Raw genomic sequence first — 21,410 nt, forward strand, 5'->3', positions numbered from 1 at the left:
TGTAGTGCCCACTTCCAAACCTATGATGATGCCGTGCTCCCAATACAGAACTCTCCTTGAAGAACATCAATAACCTTCTCCTGGAACATCCCAGTGCCCATCCAGAGAAAATCATCCACATATACACATATGATACCATGAAGTTCACCACCATAATACCAAGAAAACAAGGTGATTCGAGTGGACATATCTCAGGTGACAGAATCAGTAGCTGACTCTTGACAGACAAGTACCACGCTCTTGCTGCTGAACACAGAATATACACCATCTTTTTCAGTCTCCAAACCTGACCACTATAATATTTGATAATTTGTTGCATACATTATCATAGTTTTTTTTTTATTATTATCTTATTATGATTTTTTTTTGCATCCGACCTAGATATGGACCAAAAGGTCTCCTGTCGGCATGCTCCGCCTTTGTAATCCTTTGTAATATTCTGTGATAGGACACAAGTAAACCTCTTGCTCTATGTAGTTGCCTTAAAGGTAAGCTGACTTCAGATCCAGGCTGTGACACTCTCAACCAAATACAGAAGCCATTCCCGAAGCCAATCTGATAGATTCTTTAGAACAGTGGTTCCCAAACTATCTTACCTGATGTCCCCTTTTTGCTTCCAGTAGACCCGCATGCCCACACTCCCTCTTTTGTTCATGTGAAATGATTTTTGCATTTATTTCTTAGCATTGTTCAGGAAAACAGATTTCTGTTTATATTAAATTTTAATAATGAAAGCCACTCAAACAAATAATAGTACATTCCAGAGACATTTTTCTAAGTAACTAAAAATGAAACATTTGTTTCAAAGGGTACAAAAAAAAAAAAGTTTGAATATTAGCAAATTGTGGTTGGTATCAGTGACGTGTCCAAAACATGTGAGGAGAACTAACTTAATAAAAAACGGGTTGGAGTGACTGCCATAATTATACTTTGCATGTATGTGATAGCATATATTTGTTCTTTGAATTATTTTATTATTCAAATTAAACAAATATTTTTGAGCAGATGACTTCACGCCCCCTTGTATCCTCACGCCTCCCTAGGGGGGCGTGTCCCCTAGTTTGGGAACCACTGCTTTAGAACAAGCTGGGGAGTCCTTCCTAAAGCTGGATGTGTCCTCCTCAAAACCCTTTGCTACAAGGCGTGCCTTGAATATAGGGCTTCCATCTTTCACCTTTTCTGTAATAACCCACTGCACAGATATCAATTCCTGTCCTTTGTCCTCCACCTCCTTACAAAACATTTTTTTTTTGCCAATTTTGTACTTCCTGCTCCTTTGCTTTTATCTCTTCTTTATTGGAGTAAAACTACTTCATCAGGGACCACTTCCAATTCTGCAACTTTCGAAAAATCAACACACTCTGCTAACATCAGAATCCTTATGGAAGTTCAACCAATTTTTCTATTTTCCTTTAGCTTTACTTCCTCTGCTCACTATTCTTCCAGACATGTACTCACCAGCTTTTTCATTCAGTCCTCGGATCCTTTGCCCCACTAACAGTTTAAATGGTCTTGTTTCTCCTCAAGAGTTCTCTGGTAATACAGTTGCCTACAATATCATTTTGACCTTATATCTCCTGTACCTCACCACTATTATCTACTTTCTCAGTGTTTTCAGATGTTGATGCAGATCAAGCAAACCCCTTTGAATTCTCATCCACCTCCTGATCACATATGCCCTCCATATTCCTCAATGCCTCCTGAGTGCCAACGGATGATCCACCACGAGTCTGAGAACAATTTGTTTGAGACATCGGCAAATATAGGTTCTGACGTCAACACCTCCATGATGAACTAGAACCTGCTACCTGCGTAGAGCCGGTGGCCAGGGCAGGTTGCCGCTGTTTGTATCACACACAGATACTCTCTTCTCTTCCTCCACAACTACCAAATACCAGCCTCCGGAAACATATTCATAATCATATCACTCACCGCTCCATTAACACACTGACAGACAACACACTGCTGCATGCCAGACCCCCTGATATCCACCCCTCTGAATCCTCTCTCTCCTATGAAAGGACAGAGTTCACCTAGCCAGACTGCGGTGCAGCCACCACCCAGTACTTCTAAGCTACCAGAAGAGGCTGGATGACCGCATTGTGAACAGCTGCCCAGGATGTAACACTTCACCCCATACCATTAAACACATAATGGAAGACTGCATTATACACAATCATGCACGCAAACAACACAACATACACTCTATAAAGGATTTGTGGGAAAACCCAGTTTCGGCTGTGGCATTCCTTGGGGAGACAGGACTGCTCCGACAGACAGTCTAGATACTCCCTTCTCTTCCTCCACAACTACCAAATACCAGCCTCCGGAAACATATTCATAATCATATCACTCACCGCTCCATTAACACACTGAAAGACAACACACTGCTACATACCAGACCCCCTGATATCCACCCTTCTGAATGCTCTCTCCCACGAAAGGACAGAGTCCACCTGGCCAGACTGTGGTGCGGCCACCACCCAGCACTTCTAATCTACCAGAAGAGGCTGGATGACTGCATTGTGAACAGCTGCCCAGGATGTAACACTTCACCCCATACCATTAAACACAATCATGCACGCAAACAACACTACATACACTCTATAAAGGATTTGTGGGAAAACCCAGTTTCGGCTGTGGCATTCCTTGGGGAGACGGGACTGCTCGGACAGACAGTCTAGGGAACAACAACAACAACTAGAATGTGCTTGCCATCCCTGCCAATAACTATGCCCGGACCATGCCATCGCTGATCATCATTACACTTAAAGTACACCTCATTGCCATTGTGAAGGTCACTTATCTCTGTTGTGTGCACATTATGATGCAAGGCTCTCTTGATCCTTTCACTAGATTCGTTTTTGAGGTACTCTCTTCGAGCCGAGTGCAGAGCATTCAAGTTTTGTCACACAATATCCAAGCCAGAAACTGACTCTAGGGGCAGGCAAGGAGCTACTGGTGGCAGATGGCACTGCACGATTGAAACCAAATACTAATTGGTTTGGGCTAAAGCCGAAATTATTTGCCGATACTTTATGGGCCGACACTGCCCAAGCCAAGGCTACATCGATATCACACTTCATATCCTCCAACACATTTAGCACCGTGTCACCAATTCAATCATTCACATGTGCATTGCTCCATGGACCTTTCTGCAGCAGTGGTTAAAATTCTAACACCAAACAGATTGCCAAGTTCTCTCATGTTACTATTATTAAATTCAAGTCCATTGTCAGAGAGAAGTTTTATCAGAGCACTAAACAATGAAATCCAGTTTTTGAAGACATTGCCAACTGCTGTCTAAGCAGACTTGTTGGTGATGGCTGATGTCACACAATATCTTGTAGCAAGATCTACTATGATTAGAAACAGATGTTGTCGTACCCTTTTCAGATCCATTGCAATTCCTTCATTCAATTTCTCTGTCATCTGCACAATGACACCTGGTCTAGGTTTTGGGTGCTTATACTTTATACACACTTCACAATTTTCAGTAACATTTCTAATCTGCTTCTCCATGTCCCTCTCCAACATTTCATCATTTCACAGTATCCTTATTAATCTCTCCACACCTGGATGGCCAAATTGATGATGAAGTTTTAAAGCAGTTTTACTGCTATCCATTGAAGCCAGTAACACATTCTGGATCTCTGGTTCTAGTCACAAGAACAGTGGTAACATGTAGTGACCTGATGATGCTACCTTCAACTTCACCCATTTATTCATAATCTTCACTGAATCCTTACCAAAATCAAGAACCATTTTCCTCTTTTCATGGACTGTTTACTAATCAGAAGTGGAAGATTACTATCAACAACATCGGTTGAAAGCTCCGATCACACACCTCCAATCCAACATGGAAATACTACATGCTTAATGGACCTATAGGTTACACCATCACCAAATGTGAATGTACAGCTAGATATTTTTTCTCTCACCATGGCCAACTCTTCATCAAACAGGTTGTTCAAATAATTATCCAACCACTGTTGACCATTAACTGTAGTAGGACAACCAGTATCCAATTTACCACAATTTTGAGACTCCCTGACTAAATGCATAATCTTAGTCTGACATTTTCATCACTGGCATATCCAACAAATACTGACATTTGTATCATATATTCCTCAATATTACCACCAGTATCTCGTTCATCGATACCCCCAAATGACATCTCATTATTCTTGTATGCATGCGGACAACATCGAGCCCAATGGTAACAAGAATCACTTATCACACATCGTGAAACGTGGCCAACATGACCCAGAGGATTGAATCTTTGATTAGTCCCTTGATCACTCAAGTCAACTTGTGTTGACATTGCTGCTCCTCTTCCTCGTCTTCGAAATTTTTATCTCTGTGATGATCTATGGGGTCGCTGTCCATAGGTGGCACAGTAGACCTCTTTATTAGTGCCATAAAAAATAGGCTCAGCTTTAATGCTTGAGGGACACTGCATATATGTCCACATTTGATTCCTGAGTTGAGTGCACACTCAACTGCTGACCAAGGACATGTTTTAAAGTAGATTTCAAATTGGTATGATTGATTTCGGAGATTGCTGACATCACAATTTGAGTCTCACACTCAGCCAAGCTGCTTGAAGCAAGAAGCATAAAAGCCATCACAGACTCTGTTAGTGTCATTCCTTCCTGTGCAAACTTAAAGTATCTGTGTTCAAACTCACATATTCATTAATATTCTTGTCATTTCTTCTGAAATTATATAAATTATGAAACACTGCATATTGACGACAACCTTTATCAGGCAAAAACAAGGTGTCCAGTTCCTAAATAATGTTCTTTACATCATTTTCACGCTTCAGAACTAATTCGCTTTCAGAAGATGCCATTCTAGCTCAGCCAGTTAAAGATAAGTATATGGCCAGTGCCTGGTTATCTTTATTTAAATCAGTTAACTCACACCATATGCTTATATCCTTTTTCCAATTTTCATATTCAAATTCATTATTAAACTTAGGAGGGCACTTAAAAGAAGCCATAACTATGCTCTGCTACCATTGATAGACCAAACTTGCTCCATTCACCACTTCCTTTATACTGGAGATCCAGCACTCCACATAGTGGCTCAACAACACTGCCACCTGGTCTCTGTTCACTGAGCCACACAAATCCAATATGGCTGCCCTCAGCCAAATGACAATGATGAACACTCCAATACCAAGAATAGTGGGAAGATGAAAGCTGTAAGGCTGCGAATCACAGTGCCCAGTGCCCTAACATCACATCCAATCTGGATGGGCATGATAAAAAAATAAGTGAATGAGTAGGTAAGAGTGAGAAACAGCCATAACTTGAATCATAGCAAAGCAAGAATGGCAGGAAAGGGCAGGCTACAGACAGGTTACCATAGTTCCTGATGCCCTGACGTAACAACTAATCATCATGAAAGACAAAATAAACAATATCAAAACTTCACCTCAAACAGATTTAAACTTCTCCTTTCTGCCTCTCTTAGATTCCAAGTCTGTCCCATATGGTGTTGTAGGCACAATCACCCCTTTATATAATCTTCTCTTTGCATACATATAAACTCTGATCACTAAACAAGTATTTCAAGACAGACGACCAAACTCAGTCCTCCAACAACCACTCCCAGATAAGCCCAATAGAATAAACCCTCCCTCACCTGATAGAAACAACACTGGCACATCTATGCTCAGTCCATCCAGCATTACAACAGTACCAACACAGAATAGGTCTGTACACAGATTCAAACTGCAACCACCACACAGAGGCCACAGAACAACTAATACAACAATGTCTCATACTAACAATCCCAAAATGACAACATAATATATCTTCCTTGAGTAGCTTATGGTCCTGCATGGAAGATGTTGGTAATTACTTGAAGGCTGCAAGTCTTCTGCAAGAAAGACCAGGGGCAATGGCTTGATTGAATTGATTGAAACTTGAGACAACAATTGACTGATTCTTAGAAATAACTCCGAAGACATTGTATTTGTATTGTTGCACCTACATTCAGCTCATCAGCCACATGAGAATAATACTACCTATTGTACTACTGCACTGACCTACACTCACTCCAGAATTAACACAATCTCTTCAAGTGGGTTATGGGTTGTGTTGGACAAACATGGCTAGTTTACTGGTGACCACAGGTCTTTTGTGAGAACCACAGCAATGGATTGGTTGAACATTCTGACAAATGTCAAACATTTTTATTCAGCTAAGAGAGACCTAAGCCTTCACTGGCTAATGGAAGAATCCTCTTGTCAGTAACTCTTGCACTCTTTCCAACTAAGTATATTAAAACACTTTCTTACCATATACTATCACATACAACACAATGATCCTGTTAAATCAACTTAACATTCTAATAAAGATAGACTGGGTGTATACACTCTTTATCCAACAGCTAGAAAGATCAAGGTTAATGGATTGATTGATAACCAACACAACTACAAAATAAAATCCCACAACCTCAACATATTAGTGATTTCTCACCTGGTCTGGGTGCTGGCAAAGGTGCTGGTTTTGCAGGTGTAACTCCAGATTTTTGGTTTTCTATGAAACGAAGAACATCTTCCTTTAGGATACGGGATTCTTTGCCAGTGCCTTCAACTTCTGTTAGGTCAATCTATTGCAGAACAAAATTAAGATTCAAATACTATTGAAATCTAGAAACTCTCCATAATACCTAAATTTACCACATCAACTAAATATCACACTGATGTAATATGCATTAGATAGGACAAATTCAAATGATATTACCTTGTACTCCATCGCCAGCCTTCGAACTGCTGGTGTGGTGAGTACTTTGCCCTTTGGAAGTTTGAACTCATCTCTACTCATTGACACAGATTCTTGAAGTCCCCCAACAGCTATTGCCTCTTTCTCCTGTACTTCATCACCAACAGTTTCAATGTCACCATCTATACATGAGGGTGAGGGGTTAATGTTCATAAATGTTCTTAAAAAAAGCATTGTTTAAATAACATGAAAACAAACAATAACCATAAGCAGATTAACAATATTTGTCAAGATTGAAGAGAGTGGTCATGTGTGAATGATATTCTGACACAGCCTGAAGGGATTTCTCCCACATCTTCTCTTTTTCTGCATTTGGGGATGGAGAGGGGGGGGGGTCACCAATTAAAAGTGGCCTTACTGTGGATGTGCTGTGGCTTGTTGCATTGCTTTTGACCCAGGGCAATGGTTAAGATCCAGAGATGACCCGTCATCCAGGAGGAGCCAAGAAAAGTGGGAGGGAGGGAAGGGTGGTGAATGGGAGGAGTGGGTGGGGGTGACATAGGTGGGAGTGGTATTATGCCTTTTGACTTTGGCTACCTCCCTTGTAAGGGGGAAAAAGCCCTTGGTATATGTATGTATGTATATGTGTAAAGATTGAAATATGTCTCCCTCTTCCAATGATAAAATAATTGTGTAATCAATAAACTTGCACACTACTTACCTCCTGATGTTTCAATATCTACTAATGCTTTCCCCACATATGCAGTATCATCTATATCATAATGTAGTTTGTGAATAATGCCATCGTATCTACTTGTTATAGTGACAGATGCTTTGTCTGACTGGACTTCACAAATACTATCGAACTGGGCTACCTTGTCTCCTTCATTAACAAACCTGCAACATTATTTAGCTAATCTGAAACATTAGTTGAATTTAATAATCCTTAAAAATGCATATTTTTCATAATCACCTGATAAATCACATAATATAAAATTATACTATACAGATTAATGGCTAAATAGTCTACTGTTTTAAAGCAGGTTCTTGCACCTACCATTCTTTAATGACAACTTCCTTAATCCCTTCACCAATGTCTGCCAATAGGAAAGGAACAACTTCATAATGGACTGTTGACGTGTGGAAAGTATTTGAGGCCTGTTGAAAGTTGAGGGCTGGTTTTGGTAATGTTTCAGTTATTTCAAAGAGAGTTGGCCTTGTGTTTTCTGTTAAGCCATGGCATCTTGTGGCTGCTCTACACACCTGTTTTGAAAAAGACAATCAATCAATACGGTGCCCCAGATCTTTTGCAAAAGACTCATGGCTCACAGGAAGAAGAATACTTTAGTATTCACTTGAATATATCATTGTCAACTAGTTACATACTGCCAAGTATACTTGTATTGTCAAATTTTGTAATTAAGGCATTGCAATTTTTCATCAGTACATAATCATAAAAATCATCAATACAAATGAGGTCTTTCTTTCTTTTTACTTTTATTCTTGTATAAACACTGTATAGAAATAGCGAGTGGTGGGATGAGGAACCAAAGAAGGTTGTAGAAGAACAGAAGAGAGCTTTCACAGATTTGTTACAAAATAGGATTAGGGAATCATAAGAGAGGTACAAAGAAAAGAGAAATAAAGCATATGATAAAGGAGGCAAAGACGAGATGTGAAATGGGGTAAGAGTATGACAGAAAAATTTTAAAGTAATAAAAAAAATTTGAAAAGAAATTAAGAGAGGAAGAGGAGGCAAATCAAGTAGGGAAGAAAAGGTAAAGGTGCAGATGAAGAGATGATAATGGAAGAGAAGGCAGTAAGAGAAGATAAGCAGAGTATTTTAGGGAGTTGTTAAATGTGAAGGAGGATAGGGAGGGAAGGGTAGTTGCAGTGGGAAGTGCTAAAAAAATGACTGATGAGTGAGGAAAATGGAGAAATATGGAAAGATGAAGTGAAGACAGCTGTTAAGATGATGAGAGCAGGTAGGGCACCTGGGTTGGATGGATGTCATACAGAATGTCTTAAAAAAGGAGGTACAGTACCGATGGACTGGCTGGTGAGGCTATTTAATGTTTGTCTAGGAGAGGGTAGAGTGCTGGAGGACTGGAGGAATGTTTGTATAGTTCCACTTTACGAAGGGAAAAGCGGACAAATGTGAGTGTAGTAGTTTCAGAGGGTTAAGCTTGTTAAGTGCAGTTGGAAAGGCTTATGGGAGGGTCTTGATTGAGAAGATTAGGAGAGGAACAGAGGGAGTAATTAGTGAGGATGTGGGTTTAGGACAGGTAAGGGTTGTGTAAATCAGATTTTTGTGGTAAGACACATGTTAGAAAGCTATAAGAAAAGGTACGGATTTTTTTTTTTTTTTTTAAAGGCTTATGACATGATAGACAGGAAGGCACTGTGGGAGGAACTGTAGATATATGGGATTGGGGGAAAGCTGTTAAGAGCAGTCAAGAGTTTTTACTAGAGTAGTAGAACTTGTGTTAAGATTAGAAATGGAGTGTGCGAGTGGTTTGAGGTAAAGGTGGAACTTCCTCAGGGATGTGTTATATTGCCCTGACTGTTCAATTTATACATGGATGGGGTGATGCAAGAGGTAAATGCAAGGGTAGTGGGTCGGGGATTAGAAATGGTTAAAGAAAATGGAGAAAAGTGGGAGATAAGCCAGCTGTTGCTTGTTGATAACACTGCACTTGTAGCAGGATCAGAGGAGGGAATGAGGAAGTTAGTGACAGAGTTTGGGAGGGTGTGTGGAAGAAGGAAGTTGAAGATAAATGTTGGTAAAAGGTGATGAGTGTACAAGGGGAGAAAGTGGCAGCAGACTGGAGAGAAACTGGAGGAAGTGGATAATTTTAGATACTTGGGTGCAAATGTGGTGGGAAAGGGAGGAGTGAAGGTGGAGGTAAAATGTAGATTGAGAGAAGTGAGTAAATGCCTTCATGGATTAAAAAGTGTAATGAGAAATAGACATTTGGGAATGGATACTATGAGGAGATTGTATGAAGGAGTGATTGTGCTAACAGCACTGTATGGGGCAGAAACATGGGACATAAGATAGGAAGAGAGGAGGAATTTGAATGTGTTTTGAGATGAGGTGCCTGAAAAGTACGATAGGGGTTACTAGGCTGGATAGAGTGAGAAATGAGGAGGTGAGGAGAACAGGGGTGGAAAGGGAGTTGGGAGATAGGGTTGATGAAAGAGTATTGGGATGGTTTGGACACATGGAAAGAATGAGTGAAGAAAGATTAGTAAAAGAGGTGTGAAAGGCAGAGGTGGAAGAAGTGAACATGAGGGGTCAATCTAGGATGAGATGGATGGATGGGGCAAAAGGGGCATTGGGAAAGAGGGGATAGATGTTGAGGAAGGATAGGAGAGGACAGAAGATATTGGTGAATGGAGAATGGTTGTGTATGGATGATGCTGTGATGCATGAGGGGGAGTGGGTAGGGGATGGGGGGGGTGAGGGAGTATGTGTGAGAAATAAATTGACACAGCCCGAAAGGATTTATCTCCATCTTCTTTTCTGCATGAGGGGATGAAGTGGGGGGTTGTCAATTTAATGAAGCAGCCTTGCTATGAATGCTGCCCCAGGGCAGTGGGTGAAATGCAGGGATGACCAGTTGTCCAGGAGGTGCCAAGATAAGAGGGAGGGAAGAGGGTGGAGGGGAGTAGAGTATGTTAGGGATGGAATGGGTGGGAGTGGTTTTTATGCCTTTGTTTTTTGGCTACCTCCCTTGTAAGGGGGAAAAAGCCTTTGGTATATGTGTGTATGTATGTACTTTTATCTTTTTTTCTTTGCGGGAATCTGCAGAGGGCCACTCCAGAATAGCACACTTTGTGGTTGTTGAGTGGGAGAATTAAGGATTGGGGCCAGGTTTTGGACTGGGAATAGGGATTAGGTTAAGGGTTAAGGGTGGGATCAGAATTAGGGTCAGGACTGGGATTTAGATTGAGTTGTTGTTGCTGTCATTCCCTAGACTGTCTCCCCAAGGAATGCCATGGCCAGAATGGGGTTTTCCCACAAATCCTTTATAGACTGTATGTTGTGTTGTCCAGGAGGTGCCAAGATAAGAAGGTGGAGGGGAGTGGTTTTTATGTCTTTGTTTTTTTGGCCACCTCCCTTATAAGGGGGGAAAAAACCTTTGGTATATGTATGTTGTGTTGTTTACATGCGTGATTGTGTATAATGCAGTCTTCCATTATGTGTTGAGCAGTATGGGGTGAAATGTTACATCCTGGACAGTTATCCACAATGCAGTCATGCAGTCTTTTCTGGTAGCTTAGAAGGGCTGGGTGGTGGCTGCACCGCAGTCTGGCCAGGTGGACACTGTCCTTTCATGGGAGAGAGGATTCAGAAGGATGGATATCAGGAGGTCTGGCATGCAACAATGTGTTGTCTTTTAGTGTGTTAATGGAGCAGTGAGATAATTATGAATATGTTTCTGGAGGATATTTGGTGGTTGTGGAGGAAGAGATTTGTGTGTAATATATATATATATATATATATTTTTTATGTTTCTTGGTGTGCATGGGTGTTCTGCTATGTAGTGTAACAGGTGTGTGGCAGCATCTTCATCGTGGGACCATCCCCCAACCCTAAGAATTGGGGGCCAAACTGCAGCAAACATCCCGGCCACCAGCTCTACACAGATGGCATATATCTCCAGGAGGGGCTTCAGTTGCCTGGGCAAGTACCACAATCCTTTACATTGAGCAGAGGGAGGTAGTGATGGGTGATCCTATTTCTAAAAGTATCAAGAGTGGGACATGGAATGGGAGATGACTCCATTCTTGGATGTTGCTGCAGGGGAAAAAATGAGTATTTGAATATGTTGGTACTTCTTTGTTGTGTGTGGTATTTTAGGTTGTGACTGTCTCTGAATTTGTTGGGTATAAGTTTCTTTCTTTATGTCAACTAAATTGTTTGTGATTTTGTACATCATTTGTTGTCTGTGTATTCATCTTCTTGTTTCAAGTGGTTCAAGTCTTACATACATACATACATACCAAGGCTTTTTCCCCCTTACAAGGGAGGCAGCCAAAACAGAAAAGGCATAAAATCATTCCCACCCATTCCATCCCTGAATACACTCCACACCCCTCCACCCTCCCTCTTATCTTAGCACCTCCTGGATGACAGGTCATCCCTGCACCTTGTCCACTGCCCTGGGTCAGAAGCAGTGTTGCAAGACACAGCACATCCACAGCAAGGCCGCTTCATTAAATCAGCGACCCCCCCCCTCCGTCCCCCCATGCATAAAAGGAGAAGACGGAGAGAAATCCCTTTGGGCTGCATCAAATTTTGCTCACACATACTACCTCACCCCCTATCCCCCCAACCATTCCACCTCATGCATCACAACATCATCCATATACAACCATTCTTCATTCACCCCTGTCTTCTGTCCTCTCCCATCCTTCCTCAACAGACATTCCCCTCTTCCCCAAAGCCCCCTTCACCCCATCCATCTACCTCATCCTAAGAAGTCCCCTCATGTTCACTCCCTCCACACCTCTTTTACTAGTCTTTCTTCACTCATTCTTTCCATGTGTCCAAACCATCCTAATACTCTTTCATCAACCCTATCTCCCAGCTCCCTTTCCACCCCGTTCTTCTCCTCACCTCCTCATTTCTCACTCTATCTAGCCTAGTAACCCCCATCATACTTCTCAGACAACTCATCTCAAACACGTTCAAACTCCTTCTCTCTTATCTTCCATGTTTCTGCCCCATACAGTGCTGTTGGCACAATCACTCCTTCATACAGTCTCCTCTTAGCATCCAATCCCAAATGTCTATTCCTCATTACACTCTTCAATCTACCAAGGCATTTACTCGCTTCTCTCAATCTACATTCTACCTCCACCTTCATTCCACCTTTTCCTGCCACATTTGCACCCAAGTATCTAAAACTATCCACTTCCTCCAGTTGCTCTCCCTTAATGCTCACTTCCAGTCTACTGCCACTTTCACCCCTTGTACATCTCATCACCTTACTTTTACCCACATTTATCTTTAGCTTTCTTCTATCACATACTCCCCCAAATTCTGTCACCAACTTCCTCAGTCCCTCCGATCCTGCCACAAACGCAGTGTCGTCAGCAAACAAAAGCTGGCTCACCTCCCACTTTTCTCCATTTTCTTTAACTATTTCCAATCCCTGACCCACTACACTTGCATTTACCTCTCGCACTACCCCATCCATGTATAAGTTGAACAGCCAGGGCGACATAACGCATCCTCGACGAAGTCCCACCTTTACCTCAAACCACTCACTCTCTCCATTTCTAATCCTGACACAAGCTCTACTACTCTCATAAAAACTCTTGACAGCTCCGAGAAGCTTTCCTCCTATCCCATATATCTGCATCTCCCACAGTGCTTTTCTGTCTACCCTATCATAAGCCTTTTCCATATCCATAAAAGCCCAAAATACATCCTTCCCCTTTCCTATAGCTTTCTCACATATTTGTCTTACCCCAAAGATCTGATCTACACAACCTCTACCCGTCCTAAATCCACACTGTTCCTCACCAATTACTCCTTCTGTTCCTCTCCTAATCCTCTCAATCAAGATCCTCCCCCCATAAGCCTTCCCAACTACACTTAACAAGCTAATCCCTCTGAAACTACTACACTCACACTTGTCCCCTTTTCCCTTGTAAAGTGGAACTATACAGGCACTCCTCCAGTCCTCCAGTTCTCTACCCTCTCTCCAGCAAACATTAAATAACCTCACCAACCAGTCCACCATCACTGTACCTCCTTTTTTTTTTAGACATTCTGCATGGCATCCATCCAGACCAGGTGCCTGACCTGCTTTCATCATCTTAATAACTGCCTTCACTTCATCCTTCCTTATTTCTCTTCCATTTTCCTCACTCATCACTCTCATTTTCTTAGCATTTCCCACTGCAACTATCTTTCCCTCCCTATCCTCCTTCACATTTAGCAACTCCCTAAAATATTCTGCCCATCTTCCCCTTACTTCCTTCTCTTCCATTATCATCTCTCCATCTGCACCTTTTAGCTTTTCTTCTCTACTTGATTCACCTCCTCTTCCTCTCTTAATTTCTTTACAAAACATTTTTATTACTTTCAAAATTTTCTGTCAAACTCTTACCCCACCTCACATCTGCTCTCCTCTTAGCCTCCTTTACCTTTTGCTTTACTTCTCTTCTCTTTGTATCTCTCATATGACTCCCTCGTCCTATTTTGTAACCAATCTGTGAAAGCTCGCTTCTTCTCTTCTACAACCTTCTTTGTTTCCTCATCCCACCATTCACTACCCTTCCTTCTATTTCCTCCTGTCCTTCTTGTTCCACACACCATCCTTGCACACTTTCTAACTCCCTCCTTGAACCATCCCCATTCCTCCTCCACATCTAGCTCTACTCTACCCTTCACACCCTCCCACTCCTCCTTCAGCTTCTTCTTGTACTCCTTCTCCTTTTCCTTTTCATTTAAAGAGTTCACTCTAAGCACCTCCCTACCTTCTGTCCTTTTCCTCTTTCTCCATCTATCCTCCACTCTCAACTTACCTTCCACCAAAAAATTATCTGATATTCCCCCACCCTCTCCCCTTAGCACATGTACATCCTTAACTCTTCCTATCATAGTCCTATTTACCACTACATAATCCATCAACGCTCTATCTACCACCCTTACATCCACCATCCTCCCTTGTGTTATGCTTGACTTTCTTCCGAAACACTGTATTTGCTATCATCAACTCTCTAGACACATTTCCACCATCAACTCTCCACTACGATTCTATCCTGGAACTCCACATTTCCCGACCACTCCATCAATTGGACCATTTCCTACCCTAGCATTAAGGTCTCCCAGTACTATTACATTGACATTTCTCCCTAAATCCTCTATGCACTCATTTAAATCTATCCAAAAGGCCTCCCTTTCTTCTACACTCTTCTCACTGCCAGGCCCATATGCACTTACAAAGACCCACATCTCCTTTCCCAGTTTCACCTTTATCCACATTATCCTTGAGGAAACCTCCTTCCACTCCACTACATGTTTACCTATCTCTTCACTTACTATAATAGCCACCCCTTCCCTCCCTTGCCCTCTCTTCACTCCTGATAACCTCCCACTTTCACTCCCATACTTACACTCAGCCTTGCCTTTCAACTTAGTTTCACTTAAAGCCAACACATCCATCTTTCTTCTCACAAACATACTATCTCTTCCCTTTTACTCTCATCTGTTCCACATCCACGCACACTAAAAGACCCAAACCTTAGGGTACTGTTCCGAAAACTCCCAGACCCTCTTATGCCTTTTTTTTTTCATTTAGGAATGTCCCCTGTGGGGCTACAAGGAGAAGGATGCCTAGTCCCACTCCCCATCCCTTTCTTCTCGCCTCTTTCGATCCAAGTGGAAATACTTGGTGGCAGTATTCTTTTCTTAGTGACCGATATAGGGTGTCTGTCATCACATTTCATCAATCTTGCTAATTTATTTTGTGTGGACTCTAATTTCTGTCCTTGTTAGTGTGTGGATCCCAGACGGTGTCACAATACTCTAAGTGTGACCAAACAAGTGTAGGTAAAATTTTAGTTGTGCACACCTATGCGATATAGCAATTGAAAATTAATTATTTTCTAAATTATAATAGATAAACATAATATGAGATTTTCTTGGCAGAAATCAATAACAAAAAAGTTGCTACAACCTATTTTCTAACAATGATAAGTGCCGAGGTCGAAGAAATGAAAGGATGATAAATTAGTCTATTCTAACCTAACCAATGTTTAGTGATTCGGTACCTCAATTTCTAACAATCATCCAGGTTGTCATCATCGTCACAGATGCCGACGGCCTGATTATCATTGTACCTCAGGCAATTAGCAGACAATGGCAGAACCCCATGTTCTCTCATAAAGTCCAAGGAAGCCCTATTCCCTTTGTAAGAGCACTTATTAATGTCACCTGGAGTTGGAGAACACCAAGTCCACAACGTGAAAGCCATCGTCTGATAGTGACTGGATTGACATGGTATCCGTACCGGATCCTTGCGGCTTCGTTTATTAGTAAATCTGCTTGTAGTAAAGTTTATTTGTTTTTTATTTCTGCCAAGAAAATCACATATTATGTTCATGCATTATAATTTACAAAATTAATATTCAATTTTCTAATGCTATGTTGTCTAGGTGTGCACGACTAAAATAATAACCAAGTGTCTTATAAGCAAGAATTTTGATATCTGCTTTACATTTCTTGAGGTTCCTGCACAGGAATCCCAGAGCTCTCTTGGCCGTAGCCCTGACGCTGCTCATACATGGCCCACCTCATGTCTGCTAAAATGTGGACCCCCAGAACATCTAAATGGATGGAAGGGGTCCATATAGCTTGAAAGGTTGAGAAACACTGCATTAGAATTATAATGCAACAGCATAGGTGGTAAACAGCTTGAAGTACTAGCATAAGTGGAAAATGCTACAAGTTCTGAGTAAAAACACCATAATCTAAAATATTTTCATACTTCTATTCGTTGAACGGGTAATGAACCAAATTATATGCCAATCACAATCAATCAATACGAATGGAATACCAAAATTTCAAAGCTAGTTAGTAGTTCTACACAAGCTAACCCAAGGCAAAACTTATGTTACAGACTTCTGGTTTTAATAAAATGGTATTGACACTAATAACTATAATGCTGATGACCATATGCAGGTCATCCCCTTTGCAATAAACCCAACAGTTAACTTATGATAAATATCATGGTAAGGAAACATAGAAACGTCTCACTTTGCATAAGACTATTCAAGGCCACTTTGCAGTTCCTAGGCACAACATATGAAGTTGTCTGAAAAAGCATAAATATTCTGCTTATAATCATTAAGATTAACTCCACGTCTGAGAAATTCTTACACTGCTTCCCAATGTTCTGCGTTGTGTTACAAACAGTTGGCAGCTTTTCGTCGTGTAACGCCGAATAACAAACGTAGCCATTGTCGACTGCTATGTTGTGGAAAGAAGCCTCATACAGTACCAGTTTCCAAATATTGAATTATAGTCCTACTAAATTACTTGAAAATATATCTATTGAATATGAACTAGATAAAAATAATAAATGTAATGACAAGTAGTAAAATTTGATATTTTTGTATACTAACATTTATATTTGTCTTCCCTAAACTTAATCTGCACTCCAACTCTCCAAGAGAGGTCCGAGATAAAACGTGTTGCTTAGTGGATTCATTCAAGCAACAACTGGATAAATTCCTAGCCAAATTGGAAGAAAATCCAGGACGTCCAGGCGGGCAAAACTTCTCAGTAAAGGCTGAGGAAAATTGGAGGCGGACACTACGTGTTGGCCAGGTGGGATGACAAATCCACCTTACTTAACTATATAAAGTAAACATCTATTCTAAAAATGTGAAGTTATAATGTTCTATAGCTAACACGTGTAGTTACTTTCCACATGTTTGTGGCCTCTTACTACCTGACGTACTCCTCCAGATTTCGGACACTATCTCCAAGGCACCTACATCCGGTACCCCATATATCTGAATCAAGCCGTTCCGGACCGTCTTGAAGAGCTCCTCTCTAAAGAAGAACTTGGAAATAAGAAACCGTCCGACTTGCTGCGACGCATGAAGCGATTGCTCAGAGACAAATACGCAGCATTCGACAAGTCCATCTTGCAGCCAGGCGCGGATATAAGGGGGGGGCCCAGGGGGCCCGGGCCCCCCCCTTTTGGCTTTGGCCCTTTGCATGTTACTTTTAAGGCTACTATTATAGGTAATATTATAAAGTATAATGCTTACTGTCTTATATATATATTCTACATTTAAATTGAGGTCTAATGTCTCTAGGTCTCTAGCTATTAATTTCTTACTTTCAATAAAGTTTTGATAAGATACAAAATTCCTCTCTCATTTGAATCCGAAGAGAAACACTGGCACCTAGAGCAGATGGTTATGCCCATTCATTTAGGTCAGTCCGCCAGTTATTAACAAATAAGAATCCCGTGAGTGGGTGAAACGGTAATGCTAATGCTCGTTAAACAACCGAAAATTCTGCCGTCGGGCCCCCCCCAAACTTTGTTCCTAGATCCGCGCCTGATCTTGCTCCACCTATTCTACCAGCGCCTGCCACCAACCACCCAAGGCAACCTCTTCAGCGCCAAGAACAAGCTCTCACTCGAAGAGCCACGCTCGCTGATGACTTCATGGCTTCGGTACCAGTTGCGCGTCCTACCATCGCCAAGCTCGCCGACTCAGGCGTTAACCGAGCTAGTCTCCAAACTCACCCTCCAGGTCAGCGCCCTCCAAAAGCAGGTTTCCAGTCTTCACAGACGACTCCCGCCACCAAGATACCACCGCAACCGCTCCAGGTCTATATCCAGAGGGAGACCCAAGCAAACAACTGGCGTCTGCTTTTACAATCGTCGCTTTGGACAAGATGCGAAGAAATGCGCACAGCCGTGCACCTTCTCACCGGCACCGTTAAACAAGATGGGCGAACGATAACGGCGCATAGCGTTCGCCAACATACATCGAAACTTTTCTTCGTTTTTTATCCATTCTCAAACACCACATACCTCATAGATACCGGAGCTGAAGTCAGTGTCCTGCTTGCCACAGCAACCCAGCACTCACTGCCGCCGATGTCATATTTCTACGCAGCCAACGGCACCAAGATACCCGTTTTCAAGAGAAAGACACTTCAGCTAGAACTCAACCTTCGCCGATCCTTCGAGTGGACCTTCTACGTTGCAGCAGTTTCCCAACCAATTCTTGGCGCAGATTTTTTTTTATTCACTTCGATCTCCTGATCGATATCAAAAATCGCTAGCTCTACGATCTCCTTACATCGATGTCTTCCAACGCCAGGCCAACAACCGGAGTAAGTAGCCAGCTTTCAACCGTCAGTGCCGATAGCAAGTTTACTTCTCTTCTCAGGACCTTTCCTGCCTTGACACAACCTTACTCCACGACCACGACTGTGAAACACCACGTAGTGCACTACATAGAGACTACGGGACCTCCAGTCTACGCCAAAGCTCGTCGTCTAGCTCCAGAACGCCTCAAGCTAGCCAAGGCAGAACTGGAAACCCTCATGCGTCAAGGCATCATTCGTCCAAGCCCAAGCAACTGGTCGTCAGCGCTCCATATTGTCCCCAAAAACAACGGCGACATCAGACCATGCCGTGACTACCGCGCCCTCAACTCGCGAACTGTGATGGATAGTGTAGCAGTGTGTCGGTGAGGAAAGTTGAAAAACGGGGTTTCGCTTACGAAGTTTTATTGTAAGCCGGATGTCAACAATCAAGCGACGTCTAGAACGTCTTCGTAACAGTAACTTAACAAAAACAAAAGATGTCTACATAGGATTCAATTAGATACACATGACTAAAAGTGCTGTATAGGATCTAAACCTATTACAAAGTATAAAACATATGAGAATCACATATATAAGGAATCTACAGCACCAGTATACAATTCTTTAACACCATTTTCATGTATATAAAAATAATAATAAGACAATTAATCTCAATTTACCACATCCCTTTTCCCTTATTGAAAAAGGAGTATCCATATGAACATAACTGAAACATTTATCTTTATAACACCACAATTATAGATTCAATCTATCAGGTGGTTTCACAACTCTGCTAGATCTTCTAACTGGTTGTGGACTTGGTACATTCACTGCATTATCATCATTATCAACATTTGCAGAGGAATTTTCATCAGCCTTATCCATTACTTCTGAACTATCAGGACAGTGTCCTTGACCTGAAGAATACATAGGCACAAAAGGTTTACTGCTACCCGAGTTGTCTTTACGTACAGTGTCATTACTGGGAACAGTTGGTGTATATCTAGGCATAAGTTGATCAGAATGTCTTTTCCAAACAATGTTTCCAAAATCTTTTAACATCACTTTGTAGTTTCTCACACCTAGAACTTCAATTACTTTCCCTTCCAACCATGAATGACCTTTGCCATAATTCTTTACAAAAACAGCATCATCAATCTTATATTCAGACTTCTCAAACTTAACCTCTTTTTCCAAAACCATTTCCTTCTTATTTTGTGGTTTAATTTTCTCAATTATACCTCTGAAATTTCTGTTAAACATTAGCTCAGCTGGAGATTTACCTGTGGAACAATGAATTGAACGTCTGTACTTATACAAAAATCTACAAATTCTGGTTCTGATATCACCTTCCTTAAATTTACTTAATCCTTCCTTGAAAGTTTTTACAGCTCTCTCAGCTAAACCATTAGATGATGGGTTATATGGGGCTGGTGTCATATGTTTTATTCCATTCCTTTCAAAGAAAGTCTCCATTTCCTCAGATACAAATGATGAGGCATTATCTGAAACTACAATGTCAGGTAACCCAAAATTACAAAAAGTTTTTCTCAGCATAGAAATTGTTACTGTTGATGTTGTTGACTTTGTTACATGAACATCCATAAATTTTGAGTGTGAATCCACAATCACTAAGAAATAACTTTCATTGATTGGACCTGCATAGTCCATATGGAGTCTTACACCAAGACTTACCCGTCTCAGGCCATGATAAGGTAACTTCCTGAGAACCTTGAAAATTTTTAAAACAAATAGAACAAGCTTTAGTAACCTCAGATATATCTTGATCTAACTTAGGCCACCATATCCAATTCCTGGCTTCAGCCTTCATAGCACTGATACCATTATGACCTACATGCAGCTGTGAAAGTACACTACTTCTTAATTCAGCTGGTATAACTACTCTATTCCTAAATAGCAACACATCTTCATATATACTTAAATCTGCTTTAACTGCTGCATATTCAGAAATAACAGGATCATCAATCCACCCAAATTTAACACATTGGAAAACCTTCCTCAAAACAGGATCACTCTTTGTCATAACCTTAACCCTTTCATAGGAAATATTTTGATCTTCCAAATTTTCAACTAAATTCACATATTCAGCAGGTGTATGTGAGTCTAAAACAGAATCTGATACAGGCAAACGGCTCAGGGTATCTGCTACAATGTTTTGTTTGCCTGATTTAAAACACAATTGGTAATCATACTGGGATAACAATAATGCCCAACGCTGTACTCTTGCGTTTGCATTGACAGGAATCTGTTTCTCACTACCAAATAAACCAAGTAGAGGTTTGTGATCTGTACGGAGCACAAACTTACGTCCAAGCAAAAAATATTTAAACTTAGTTACCGCGTACACTAACGCTAGAGCTTCTTTGTCCAACTGAGAATAATTTAGCTCAGCAGCAGACAGCTTTTTACTTGCAAAGTAAACTGGTCTTGGACTACCATTCATTTCTTGAATTAACACACATCCTACTCCTACTGGTGAAGCATCTACTTCAACAATAACATCATGTTCACCATCAAAATTGGCTAGTAAATCAGAGTTGGCTAACTCTTCCTTAACAGTCATAAATGCTTTTGCTTCAACAGAAGACCACTTAAATTTTGCATTTTTCTTCAGTAAATCATACAGAGGTGCTAATACACTTGAAAATTTTCTTACAAACCTACAATAATATGTGACTAGACCCAAAAATGACTGAACTTCACCTACAGACTTTGGTATTGGTGCTTCTAAAATAGCAGCAAGTTTCCTTGGTGAAGGTTTTATGCCATCACCTGAAATGACATATCCTAAGTAT

At 41.2% G+C, this 21,410-nt stretch overlaps 1 protein-coding gene across 1 annotated transcript in view; it reads right to left on the bottom strand.

The window, feature by feature from the left end:
* The window catches only part of Dbct (Dihydrolipoamide branched chain transacylase E2), a 30,525-nt gene extending 13,763 nt beyond the window's left edge, over positions 1 to 16,762 (bottom strand). The window contains exons 1-5 of the mRNA XM_076199398.1: positions 16,639 to 16,762; positions 7,795 to 8,000; positions 7,459 to 7,634; positions 6,759 to 6,919; positions 6,492 to 6,624 (exon numbers count right to left, since the gene is read on the bottom strand). Coding sequence (XP_076055513.1) covers positions 6,492 to 6,624; positions 6,759 to 6,919; positions 7,459 to 7,634; positions 7,795 to 8,000; positions 16,639 to 16,719 — 757 coding nt within the window. The 5' untranslated portion in view covers positions 16,720 to 16,762. The remainder of the gene's footprint in view (positions 1 to 6,491; positions 6,625 to 6,758; positions 6,920 to 7,458; positions 7,635 to 7,794; positions 8,001 to 16,638) is intronic.
* Positions 16,763 to 21,410: the final 4,648 nt, after the last annotated feature.

The sequence above is a fragment of the Oratosquilla oratoria genome, chromosome 16 (genome assembly GCF_046742065.1).
Source record: "Oratosquilla oratoria isolate Oo_2021 chromosome 16, ASM4674206v1, whole genome shotgun sequence".
NCBI lineage: Eukaryota > Metazoa > Arthropoda > Malacostraca > Stomatopoda > Squillidae > Oratosquilla > Oratosquilla oratoria.